The sequence below is a fragment of the Crotalus tigris genome, unplaced genomic scaffold, assembly GCF_016545835.1.
Source record: "Crotalus tigris isolate CLP2741 ecotype Arizona unplaced genomic scaffold, ASM1654583v1 scf7180000017987.690289119674:8195010, whole genome shotgun sequence".
Classification (NCBI taxonomy): Eukaryota; Metazoa; Chordata; class Lepidosauria; order Squamata; family Viperidae; genus Crotalus; species Crotalus tigris.
The window spans coordinates 5,310,273-5,323,827 of record NW_024096758.1 but is presented as its reverse complement, the minus strand read 5'-3'; the positions used below and the strand labels follow the sequence as shown (position 1 = coordinate 5,323,827).

Here is a 13,555-nt window from a genome sequence, read left to right as displayed (position 1 = left end):
ATTCTCCACAACCTCAGGGATATATATAGTTAAGAAAGACTACAAACTGATCTACTTCAGCAAGCAGATTAGAAGTGCATGAACTTCTAATCCAGTTCATTTCATCCAATCAATTCAAAGGTATCCAATGTATTTTGATTATTTGGTATGAATCATCAGTTTAATTCAGGACACTGGATTATTCTGGACAACAAGCTAATCTTATCATATACGAATCAAATCAAATCTCTACATCAAAGATGCAGATAACCCAAATTTAGATATGCTGTCTGTCCATTTTATAGCATTGCACTGAGAGAGCAGATGAAGTATATGAACACCAGGCTGGTTGAGCTAGAAATTCCTAGAACTCTTCAATTAGGCCAGAATAATTTTTGATACTTGGTCTCCAGGCATCCAGAAATCAAATTTCAGTGCTAGGTCATCTGAAATCTTTACTGCAACATGTAAGAATGGGTTTCTTTCTGCCAATGTTATACTTACCCGGTTGAGACCGTACTCATCCAATTCATCTGGAGGAACACCATAATTCCCGATCAGTGGGTAGGTCAGTACTAAGATCTGGGATTTATAGGAGGGATCTGTCAGTGCTTCAGGATAACCCACCATGCCAGTCTGGAACACTGCAGATTCCAAGAAATGATAAAATTGGATTAGTGACCTCGGCAAAACCCCATATTGGTTTTGGCAAATGACTCTGGATAAATTAATCTCTCCTGCAAACCAGGCCTAAGCACTGAGTAGTCTTTCTCCAGTCCATTTGTAGTTGTTACTCCAGTCCTTTACAGCTCTGCTGCATCTGGCAAAATGAGCATTTTAGGGAAAGAAGTCAGATGTGATATCAGCAGCCTTTCCAGAAGACTGAATAGAATGGACTGCTGATCCCTCTATCAAAGTAAATGCAAGGATCGTATACTGAGCTTGTCACCTTTTTATCTCTGTTTTTAGTTTACCCAATGTGGAATTCCAGACCATATCTGTATATTGACTTCTACAGCTGCACAATATTCCTAACATAAAAAAGGTAGAGCCAAGATAAACAATTATCAGCAACTGCCCCATCCTCACAATTTCCACATCCAGAAAACCCGTCTTGAGCACACATTGCTTGATCTCCAGTCAGGATGTTTGTCACATGGAGCAATCCAATACCAGGCTTCTTCTAGTGCCATAGACTTTTCAAAGACTGAGGGAAACACTATTACAGAAGCATTAAAAATGCTGCTGTTTCTGTTTAGCACAAGGATTTTTTCATTAAATAAGCTGAATGCTCATGATTGTAAGAACTTGTAGAACACACAGCCTTCTCAAATCACCTCTTATCATTTGGCATTCTCTTTTCTATCCACTTCTGCTTCTTCCTCATCCTATTCCTGATTGATTACCTTATTGATATTGGTCACCATATCACAAAAAAGATGTTGAGAGTTTGGAAAAAATTCAGAGAAGAGCAACTAAGATGATCAAAGGCCTGGAGATTAAAACATACGAAGAATGGCTGCAGGACTTGGGTTTGGCTAGTCTAAAGAAAAGAAGAAATAGGGGAGACATGATAGCAGTATTCCAGTATCTGAGGGTCTGCCACAAAGAAGGGGGGGGGTCACGTTATTCTCTAAAGTACCAGAGGGCAGGACAAGAAACAATGGTTGGAAACTGATCAAAAAGAGTAGCAACCTGGAATTAAGAAGAAACTTCTTGACAGTGAGGACAATTAACCAGTGGAACAGCTTGCCTCCAGAAATCGTGGGCGCTCCATCACTGGAGATTTTTAAAAAGAAACTAAACAGATACTTGTCTGAGATGGTATAGATTCTCCTGCTTGAGTAGGGGGCTAAACTAGGACTTCCAAGGTCCCTTCCAGCTTAATTCTAATTCTAATCCTAATCTGAACTTTCTACTATCAGTACAACTGTCTCCTTACCAGAAGAGAATGTTCACCATGCTATAGTTTTTATTAATAAGACAGTGGTACATGGGAAGTTCTGCAACTGGATTAAACTAGAGGCCTAACTAAGTCTTATTCTCTACAAGTACCAATATCGACTATTCTTACAGCAATCTGTGACCCTCCAAATAGTGCCGAATTTTTAGCTAACATGAACATTGGCTAGAATCATGATTGTAGATCAACATTCAGGGGCTGCTTGTTTCTCATTTCATCCATGCAAAACTGCTTTAAGATTACAATTAAATAAAGCATGTGATGTGCTTTGACCACTCCAGACTACTACACAAATGTTTATTATTTTTGTTTTGTTATTATTGCTGAGCCCTATGAAAGCTTGGGTTATTTTCTTGGTAGTGACGTTCTCAGATTCTGGACTTGCCCTCTTCAATAGAAAGGGCATGAGGGGAAGATCCACTTTGATTCACTCGCCTCAAGAAGATATTTTTTACTTTTAGCAATCAGCAAACCACTCAGCAATAGAATAACCATTCTATTGGATGAGAACATTGATCTGTTCTGTCCAGCAGCCTGTCCACAAAACAGCTGATTCAATGTCTTCTAAAAGTCTAACACAACAGTGCATTTCCCTTGTGTTATCCATCACATGGCAATGTTGTATGTTGCCACTATTCCAAAGGCCTAATTGGCATAATTTGAAGACAGCAAAAGCCTTGATTTTCAAGAATTAGCAGTCTCTTTTCTAAAAAAAGATTTTTTTTTCTGGAGGGCCATTACCATCGTAGGGCATAGAATAAGGAGTGATAATTCCTTATTTGCTCTTTTGAAACCTTTCAGCTGATCATGTTTCAAAAACACTCCTGGGAAGTACTGGTGTAAGCAAGCAGAATGATGAACACAGGACAGGATGATACCTCCTTACTTCTAATTTATCTGACCTGGGAATGGGCCTGACCTAGTTCCAAGATCAGCAATGTGACACGCAAAGAAAGTCTAGAAGTCTGACCACAAGAACAGACAGCTAGCTGTGCTGCCAAGTCTGGGCACGTTCAAAGGCACTCCTCTACAAGTAGCCCTAGGCACATATGGGGATCTAACAACGGTCAAAGGCGCCTGCTGAGCAAATGAGCATAATGACAGCGAGCAGGACCATATCTCGACCTTCCATATCTAGACGGAGGGGAGAGCACCTCTATCCTTCCTTTTGCCGGAAGGCAGAAGTGCAACCGGTCAACCAAAGAGCTTTCCTTTTCTTCCTCCCCCACTTCGGTCCTGGACAGAAACTCACCGACTTCACCCGCAACTGGAGTCCCCACGAGCCCAAAGGGACGCCCACGCAAGACCGTCCCATCCTCCAGCACTAGGCTGCCCATAGCTCGCTTTAGCACGTGGAGGACGACGACGGGATGGGATGGCTTGGAACTCCCGGCCGGGGGCGGGGAAGCGACAGAGCGACACCGAGAGGCAGAGCAGAGCAGGAGGAGGGAAAAAGCAGAGGATGTGGCCGGCGCCAAACGCACGAGGGGGAGGTGATGTGGCCGAAGCGGTGAAAAGCGCGTTAGCAGGAGGCGGAGCCGAGCTGGTGAAGAAGGGAGGAAATGACCTGTCGATGGGCGGCGCAGCACGAACCGAGCCGGCCACGTTTTTTCAGGCTCCGCCCTGGTGGGTTTCCTCTGCCACCGAATCCCTTTACTGTATTACCGGTACCTGCGCCTCGCCAGGCCCGATCGTTATGTGCTGTAGTAGAAGGAAGGCGATTACGAAAAAAAAAAAAATGCATTCCATGGGCAGATTTTTGCCAGTGGGTAGTTGCATTTGGCACACTCAAATATTAGTTGCAGGAGGACAAAAGGTACCGATAGAAGAGAATATTTGTAGCTCGGGGTTGAACTGTGAGGTCCTTGATGCTCTCTTGAGCTTGGTTGTTTTCTTGCAAGACATTTCATTATCAAACTAGGTCTAAGCACTCATGATAACACAGATGTTACCTACTTTCTCAGAGCACCAAGGACCCCACAGGACAAAAATGCCGAGTCTTGGTCGCCTGAACAGTGAAGTTTGAATTTGGGGATCAAAATTCATGTTTTCCTTCTAGATTTTATTTATTTAATAACTCACCTTTATTATTTTTACAAATAATGAGGGAGCAAGAATACATTATTAATAAGAACACATTAATATTCCTTCCTCCTATTATCCCTTTCAACAACAACCCGGTGAGGTGAGTTGGGTTGAGAGAGTGACTGGCCTAAAGTCACCCAGCTGGTTTTTCATGCCTAAAATGGGACTAGAACTCCAGGCTCCTGGTTTTTATATCCAGGAGGAAACCTATGCAGAGTTCAATGTTTTACACTCAGTTGAAATTAAAATTCCATTCATATGTGTAAGGCTGCTGCTTAAATAAACTACAAGATTAAGGATGACCCAGTTTCATCAAGTAAAGGGGTTAGACTAGAGTTTACCTTGTGATGTCGTAATACAGACTGGATCAGTTGCCTTTTGTTCATAGGTAAACTCTGAGCCTGGTCATATTCCCAGCCAACCAGCATCTGAGTTGAAACCTATATTCACAGAGGTAAGACTGAGTTTTGGGCCTATAAATATAAAGAGTTTCCCTGTAATCCATTCTTCTGCCTGGGACAAAGCTTTGTCTTATAAAAGAAAAAGGGCAGAATTCTGGAGATGCAGGCTAGAGAAGTTGCTATGCCTAATCTGGGAGAAATACTGTAAAGCTAAAAATAATTCTGATATAAGTTTGAATTTATCCCCAGAAACTAGAGGAGATCTACAGAAAATATTTTGTTTCAAGATTCAAATTATTTGTATATAAATAAATGTTTTTAGCTAGGAATCTTTGTTAGATATTTGATTTATTTTGTTGGTATATTAGAAGCCATCTGATTTTTTTATTTCTGTGCAAATTCATTACTGATGCAGTGTCTCTCAACACAAATTATAGTACTCCAGCTCCATCTTGTGGCCTAAGGAAGAACTTTGTATTTTTGCAAATTCATGTACTGTTGCTATTGAAATTTTTTTTTTTTTTTAAAAAAGACTATCTTTTGCATGATTTGTTATCTTCCAAAGAATGGAAGAATAGAAATCTCTAGACACCCATGATTATGCCACAGTATCAGGGACCTGTATTATAGAAAATATTTCATTTTTTTTTCAATTCTTTTATTTACATAACTCCATACTAGTTATGGAGCAATGATGACCAAGCAGTAATGCCAAGGCAAGGAGACAGTGAACTGAAGATCCAATATATATGTACATTACTTGTCCATTGCCTAGAAAGAGCCATCATTTCACAATCTCCCAATTTCTAGACTGGTGCTTTTACCACTATACCAAACAGACTGTCTTGACAAAATTATAGAGTATTAATAAAGGGAAAAGGGAGAAAAAGACAATTATATTTCTAGCTTTTCCCTTTTTGTACATTCCCTATCAATTACTTTACAGCATTTGTGAATATTTAGAAGTCAGACTGTGATATATTTACCATGATGTGTGATATATTGTATGGAAGTCGTTCTTGTTTAAATTCACTTAAATTCTATTCTGCTGCTAATTTTGTCATTAGTGCATATTCTTCAAGTTTAAGTTTCCACTTAAATATTGTCAGGATTATCTTCCTTCTAGTAAATTTTGGACAAAATTTATTCTTGCTGCTGTGAGCTTATTTCTCATTAAATTGTGATGCTTCTTGTTTCGTGAAATTATGTCTTTTAAAAAAAGTTTCATTTCGGAGTAAATCCAAATGTTGCTAATAGCTGAAAAGCAGTTAACAACCAATTTCTGAAAGTGATTAGAAAAGGGAGTATGTGAACCTGGTGCACTTTTTAAAGGCACCGTCCATGGTTTGAGCAAGATAGTCTCCCAGAGCTCTAAACCCACAGGAGAGACTGCTTTGAAGTCTTCTCACAGGGAGGGTCTACTTGCTGGCTCGTCATCCTGCCATTGTTGTTGGTACTGAAGTATATTCTTTTTCATAATTGTAATTGATTCTACCCAAGATACTATCTTCAGGGTTTGATTTCTTGCCAAAATTTAACATAGTTATTTTGTTATATTTCTTTATTTTGTTGACTTTTAAAAAATGACTATCTTGTACATCTGCCATTTGTCTCTCAGTACAGATTACTGACCTTCTCTGTACATATTTAGTGAAACTAAATTCCTTGTTTATCTGAGCACATTCCTAAACTTCAAAACTGACTGCATGGAATGTAAAACAATCAAGAGCAGACATGCTATGAAATCTTCTCTGTTTTATTGATTAACTGAAGCTGCTTCTTCCTTACAGTGCTGATGCTTTGATTATGTAAATTTCTGCCTAACTTAGCAGTCTCGAGACAGCCAAGTTTGGATTTATTTTTGCAAATGGGAAGTAGATGTGGATCAAATCCTTGGAACAATGTGTCCCAGGAAAATCTGATGAGGTTTTTTTAATGTGATTTTAAATCAGTTATTAAACCGATCAGCTAATGGTTTAATTTAAACAATCATAGTTACTAAACCAACAAGCTAATTGTTTAATGAAAACAATGGTTTAATTAAAATAATTACATCGGGTGCTTTTCAAATACTTAGTATACAGCAATGCTTATTGAGCATTGACCTGATTTAAAAGCTTAGGGAATCTTGCATGAACAGAGGACAGTGAGCTGACTGAGTAAACATAAGTATTTTAACAATGAAGGAGAAAGAAGCAAAGCTTTCAAGGGTGGGTATTGTTCAAACACAGAATCACATTACCAGTTCAACTTTGGCCTGGAATGCAGGCAATTTTTTCAGCTGCTTCATGATTTGTAGAAGATATTTGAAGAAAGAAAGAGGGCAAACTTGCAAGCTTTCTGTAACAGGCGTAGGGAAAAAGAGCAGAACAGATGTTTTGCAGTAATCAGGTCCCAGAAAAGAATAAAGGCTAGGGAAAGAAATATGTTTTGGTTATTTATTAAAATAAACTCTTAAATTTTAAGGCAGGAGAACATTAATGGTAGAATCCAAGAGGTGTCCTGAAGTAACAGGAGTAAGAATGGGGTTGACTTTCTCGTAAGTTTTCTTTTGAGCATTCCAGATTCAAAACTTCCCTTAAAAAAATCACCCAAACACAGCTTCTAACTAGCACTTTTTCTCAGGTGCTCTGCTTCTAATAGTAAAAGAAAGGAATCTGGATTAAGCCCTAAGGAATCAGTAGTCACACAAGCACTGGTTTTCGTCATATCCAGACACAACCCTGATTAGTTGTATTTACTTTATTAGAAACTGAATGTACAATCCAAAGAATATCTAACATCCAATAAGACATTAATTTTCCCCACTTCTTTATATCTTTTATTGATAGCCCCAGTTTCTATGCATTGGCAAGCCAACTGGGCTAGCTGAAAATAATGTGTTCCTGTACAATAACTGCTACAGTGTTCTCCCATGTGTCCGAACATGTAACAGGGTGACAGGCTCCAGTCCAAGGAATTATTTCCTCCAGAAAAATTGAGAACCTCCAATTCCAAAACCAAACGGTAACAACAGACAGCAGACAAGACTGTAGACTAGCACCTCCTTTGTGTACTGTGGGTGGGCCAGGAGAATGGAGAGGCCACTAAATGGTTTTGGCTTTGTGCCGCTGTGTAGTCCAAAGGAAGGTGGAGAGAGTGATAGTGATGGCTCCCAAAGTTCCAAAGAACAGCAGGTATGGAAAATTGCCCTGAAAGCAAAAAATAAATTAGAAAGTTTTTTCTAATTCGATTAGCTCCCAAAGGTTCCTTTTAATCAATCTCAAAGGCTTGAATCAAATGGGCTAAAACCCAAGCATAGCCTTTACTAAACTGAAGTCCTCCAATGCTGTTGGATGTTAGTTTCCAATAACCTCAGCAAGTAGAAGGCAATCTAGTGCATAACATAATGATTATTCCCAGTTGGAATAATCTATTTCATTTAAGAGCGTTTACTTTGGATTTTCCATCCCACCATCCCCAAAAGCCCTATCTCCTTGTACCAGAGAAAAAAAGCACATGGAACATAAATCCCATCATACTCCAAGAGCAGCTCACCTGGCGCAAGCATTTATAGCCATGGTATGGATCTACACAGAGGCACTGGGACAAACCGGGTCCATCAGAAGTACAAAGTGATCCCTCTGGGCATACCCAAACTGTAGAAAAACAGAGTGGATGGAGGAGGGTGAGGATATCCTCTCACTTTTCAAATCTCACTCCATAAACAGCACAATTCACAGTTTCTGATCTTCAGTTTTCTTTCTATATCAGTCTCTCCCACACCATTAATATGTGCCATCCATTTGCACAGCTGAGCTTATCCTGCCCACCTTAATCCTTTCTGCCAAACCCATCTATTCTTATCTTCCTAAGATTCAGGACGTGAGGACCTTGCTGCCCTCAGTTCAGGTCTTTTGCCTCCTACTACCACTGATATTTTATTGTACAAGGTGTTCCACTTAGCAAATATTTTGCTCAGTCGACTCAGGATAAGGACCAGCCCATAAAATGCTAAAATCAGAAATAGATTCCACTGGAGAAATGTATAGAAAACCCACCTCCTTGCCCAGCTGCAGTTCATTTCTGAAAAATATTCATCTACAAATTTCAGAAATAATAGCTAAGCAAAAACACTGATCTCATGCAAAAGAACTTCCTGCTGGATAGTCCTCCACTGCCCTTAACAGAACAGCCCAAGGCAATTGTGGTACTTCTATGTAATAGTTATTAAGTGTTACATGTTATCAATGAAGAAACTCAAAAATCAAAACCTCAACAGCCAAATTCAGAACTCAGATTAATATATAGTATTTAGCTACCTCATTGACATCAGCATACAAAGAGATAGCAGAGTGGGAACATGAAATGTGAGAGTTCCTTCTTATTTCTGTTGGCCTTCCTGTAGCTGTTTCACTGCAGCTTTTCACTCTAGACTTTATTTTATGTTTGTAGACTGCGGCAAAACATATAGTAAGAGTGATTCACACCTTTACCAACTGATGGTTAGACTACTGTAATGTAGTAGTTTATGGGGCTGCCTTGGAACATGACCCAAACTGCAGTGGGTCAAAATGCATTGGGTAGGTTTTTAGCAGATAAGAACCATTACTGCAGAATTAACTCCTATTCTTCAGTTACTGCATTGGCTGCTAAGAGGCTTCCAAATCAATCTTCTGGTTTTGACCTTTTAGTACCATCTCCTCCAATATGATTGTGCCTGTCTCTCATGCTCTTTCAGGAAGTGGATATTAATGGGCCACCCGATTCCTGATAGAGTTTCAATATGTCTAGCTCTGGAGACAACCATTCTCTGAGGGTCCTCAATCCTGCGGAACACCTTGGCCCCGAAGGTCCAACAGGCAGCCACTTTTATTTACTATTTTTTCATAAGACTGAAAATAATTTTGTTGGAGTTTGGGGGATAAACAACTTACTTTTAGGGGTCCCCATCACCAATCCCCACCTTTCTCCACCTCTTCTTAGGTGGTTACAATCCAAGCACACAAGATCTTGCCTACTATATCCATACCAAGTCCCAATGAGCCATTGCAGGAGTTCCTCTGGTCATGACAGATACGATTGTTTCCTTGGATGGTGACATTTTTCCATACTTCACTGCCTCCAGGACAGTCCAGCTTCTGAGGCAAAGCACTGAGGATCAACATAAATTATATCAGAAACAGGTGAGAGGCAAATTTAGTAGGGTCCCCCACCCGCAAATAAAATTTCAAAACCACATCCCAAATGCCTAATGTTATGAAAATGCACATAGCCAAGAAAAGCTTTGGATTTCTATTGAATCCTTTTATGAGAATGTGGCAGTAATGCATAACTGGCAAGGTTATGCTGCAGTTCTCATCTCCTGGTAAACTTCGTTTCGTGGGCCCCAGGAGGTAGGCCTTCTCTGTTGTGATGCCCACACCTTATGGATCATTCTCCCCTTAAGGAGACAGTTTTGTTCCTCCTTATTTTCTGGAAGTCCCTGAAGAGCACCAGTGAGATCTTGAGGTGGCTCTGTGGCTGATCAAATCTCATATTGTGTGTATATGTTTTAATATGTTTTTGTTTAAGTTTTTATACTTTTTTGCTACATAGCCAGAATCACTTCTTGTGAGGTGGACGACCATATAAATTTGACAAATGAAAAATCAGCAGCCTCCACTGATTTTCCATTTGTTGTCATGTACAAATACTCACAGGGTCTGCAGCTGTGTGAATCCTCGAAAGCGGTCTTCAGGGAGACTTTCCAATGGATTGTCAGTCAGATCACTACATTAAGAACAAGATAATGAAGAAAATACACATTCAAGGCCAATGTTGTGCTTCCTCTGTGCTGTGAACAATGTTTAGTGTAATCCATCACTCTGATGTCATGTCTGCTGTGGTGGGACAATTTACATTTAAAAACAAGTATCTCACATTGAGGCTTTCCTTCTTTCCAGCTTGAAGACATATTACATGTGCAATTCAAATGCTCAAATATAGAATTCAAGCAGTCTCCATCAGCTGCTTATACAAAAAGCTGTTTACATGACAAATGTAATGCATGTATATATCAAAGACTTGCATGTAAACCATTACTAGGCATCTGAGCACAAATTACAATTATTGCTAGTATTTCAGAGAGGGAAATCAGAACTCAGAAACTGTCTTTTGTCTCCTCCAGCCTCAGTGTTCAAGGTGTCTAACGAACCCTAAAAAGCTGTACTATCAAAAATAAAAACTCTTTCAGTTCTGTACCTTGTATGGGGAATTATGTTCATAATGGTATCAATAATTCTGTCAGCTGCCATCTTATGCTTGCTTGTGCTTCACTGCAGTGACAGACTTCCATGAACTGTGGGGAGTGGAGATGAAGGGGGGAATGCTTTGGGAAATGAAACTAAGTGCAGCATTTCCACAAGATGCTGTCTCAAGGTAACCCAGCTGGAAGAAGCAGAGGGTCACATACCAACCTGCACTTGAACTGACTGTTAGGAAAACATCTTGCCTGAACCAGATGGTTACACTGGGGGGAGGAGTACTGAGAGACAGTTAAGGGGAGGAAAGAGTAGAGGAGAACTTAGGGATTTTGGCATGCAATTTTCAATTCTGGCTTTGCATTATGGCAATAGACCTGGTCTCTAATAAACTATCCTTTTCTTAACAAATGGAGTCAAGGATCATTTCTAATTAGAGGTTTAAGCTGCGGCAGGTCCAACAAATTCAACTTACATGACAAAAGCTGTGTTCACTTCCTGGAAGCCAGAGCAGAGCTGATGCAATGAGCAATTCCCATAATCCAACCTACAGATGAAGAGAGATAAGCAACTATCTTACTTCTGTTGTAAAGGACTGGGTAATGTTATTTTTATATTGGCAGTAATAGAAAACATATTTAGATAAGACTAGATAACATAGCTAGATAAGACTTATCACAAACCTCACTTATGGAATGTTATACTTCTGTTGGTATAACACCTTTGGAACAGATGCAGCAGTCAATTATGCTTGTTGACTGGGTTCCCACAACATTTTTGATTCTTTTGGTACATTTATTAATTAAAATGGAACAAAGAAAGAAAAATAAACTTGCTGAATCCAACAATCCTAACATGCTACACAAATCCAGATTGGGTGACATATCAAATTGTTTGAAAAAGTTGGTTGTTAAGGGCAGGAACTTCTCCAAGAATAAAGGGGGAACTATCACAATGTTCTTTATGTGTCATGGCATCTATTCCCCCCCCCCTCCCGTTTTATCCTTCGCCAAAGTTCTGATCCTATCTCCTAAGTTTTATCCAACAAATGATGTTGGAGAAAAAAATATTCCAGGATGATACTATATCATGAAGTTCATTTATACATTAATGAATCGAATAAATCAACTTGGGAAAATGAAGTGATAAATAAGAGGTATATTACTTAAAACTTCAACTCACATTACTCTGTTAGCATAGCCAATACTAAGAGAATGTGGAAATTATCATTCAGGTTATAATAGTACACATATTTTGTTCTAATTAATATTTTTCATATTACTATCCTAGGAATCATGCATAATGAAGTGCCCAGCCATTCACGAAAGATAAAATTAGCATATGTTAAATAACTATATATTTAGAATTCTTAGTAACCAAAGTGTATTTACTTTATTTTACAGAAGTAAATTCACACATTCACAAGATTCAACTCCTAACATAAAACAATTACAATCCCATCAATCTCACCCCCATTATAATCATTTTAAAGTTAAATTAAAACTAGATGCCCGTAGAAATGTAATGCCAGAACTGTAAAAGGTAAACTATACTTAAGGCAGCGTTTTCCATGGAAAGGGAGGACCTGCCTTCTATTTCACACCCCTTAATTTCTGGGAGAATTTTTGCAACGTTGTCATATTTTCTCCCATTTAAATAATATTTAGCTAAGTCACTGTACTCGCCTCACCACAGGAAGGAAGGAGAAAGAAAAACTCATTTTATACGTTCTCATAATATACTTTTGTTTTGTTTTTTTAAATAAATCAAGTAAGCCTACTTAATCAGATCACGATCTCTTGAGGGCAATGGGACATTTTAAATGAATTTCTGGACAATGCATCATGGAATCCAAAACCAGATACAATTATCAGATGCCAGGGGCTGCACTTGGATTGCCTTGTTACCACGGTTAAGCAAAAGATAATGTACTTGGCTGTATTACAGATCGTATTTTTGTTAGGCTGCCAGCTTGAAGTCTTGCGTCATTTTCCCCATAAGCGAAAGTGGGAAAAAAGCCTGCAATTCCGGGGTGTAAGTTGGATCACCTCAGTCGGGAGAGGAGGAGCCCGGATAAAGGTTAGAAACTGATCATGTCAGTTCGAATTGACTCACCCTAAAATAATCTTCTTGTTTCTCTCTAAGCAGCAGCGGCCCCGCCGTACCGTACCCATCCGGGAACCGCAGAAAACGGCTGCTGCGGATTCATTTCGCATGGGCCCGGCACAACAACCACAGACCTGCAAAGACAAGGTAGACAGAAACTATGAAAGACCCCTCATATATCTCCCTCTCCCGGAGTTCCCAGGACAAGCTTCCTCCCCCTTACCTGCTCTAACGTTTCTACCAGGAGCGCGGCGGACGAGGGGAACACCAAATACAAGAATAGCTGTGGAACCCAGAGCCAGCTGGGCGCAGCCATGATGCATCACATGATCGCAGACTTACAGTCACGTGAATTTGAATAAAAATAAAAATGAAAATCATGTGCTCTCCCGTGAGAGAATAAAAAAGAGGCTTAATAACGATACCTTTTATGAATTTCGAAAAAAAATCCATAACTGGAATATTCGTCTTTGGTTATTAGATTATTTTATTGGAACGTATAAACTTATAAGTTCTAGAAAAAATTAATTGGCTATTTTATTTATATTTACATTTTTATGTATATATTTATATACCCATGTGGGGAAAATCTATGTGGTTCTAGGAGTGGGAAACAACTTGATCGCACAAAGTAAATTAATACTGTATATAAAAACACATGGGGAAAACATTAGGAATAGGGCTTCGGGGATTATTTCCAACCCCTTGTACCAGCAGTGGCCAAAGAAAGTACTGTACTTTTATTTTCTTCTACATTAACAAACTTACATGTTTATGTGTGTGTACGAGAGAGAGGGGGA

At 39.3% G+C, this 13,555-nt stretch overlaps 2 protein-coding genes across 2 annotated transcripts in view; both read right to left on the bottom strand.

Annotated features, from left to right (window-relative positions):
• CAD (carbamoyl-phosphate synthetase 2, aspartate transcarbamylase, and dihydroorotase) overlaps window positions 1–3,487 on the bottom strand; it is a 34,393-nt gene extending 30,906 nt beyond the window's left edge. The window contains exons 1-2 of the mRNA XM_039346107.1: window positions 3,195–3,487; window positions 484–623 (exon numbers count right to left, since the gene is read on the bottom strand). Coding sequence (XP_039202041.1) covers window positions 484–623; window positions 3,195–3,279 — 225 coding nt within the window. The 5' untranslated portion in view covers window positions 3,280–3,487. The remainder of the gene's footprint in view (window positions 1–483; window positions 624–3,194) is intronic.
• Window positions 3,488–7,124: 3,637 nt separating this feature from the next.
• On the bottom strand, window positions 7,125–13,116 carry ATRAID (all-trans retinoic acid induced differentiation factor). The gene is made up of 7 exons (XM_039346106.1): window positions 12,979–13,116; window positions 12,765–12,889; window positions 11,125–11,196; window positions 10,108–10,179; window positions 9,440–9,561; window positions 7,966–8,066; window positions 7,125–7,619 (listed from the first exon to the last, which is right to left on the bottom strand). The coding sequence occupies exons 1-7, from the start codon at window positions 13,069–13,071 to the stop codon at window positions 7,515–7,517; spliced, it is 690 nt and encodes a 229-aa protein (XP_039202040.1). The 5' UTR covers window positions 13,072–13,116; the 3' UTR covers window positions 7,125–7,514.
• Between the last annotated feature and the right edge of the window lie 439 nt (window positions 13,117–13,555).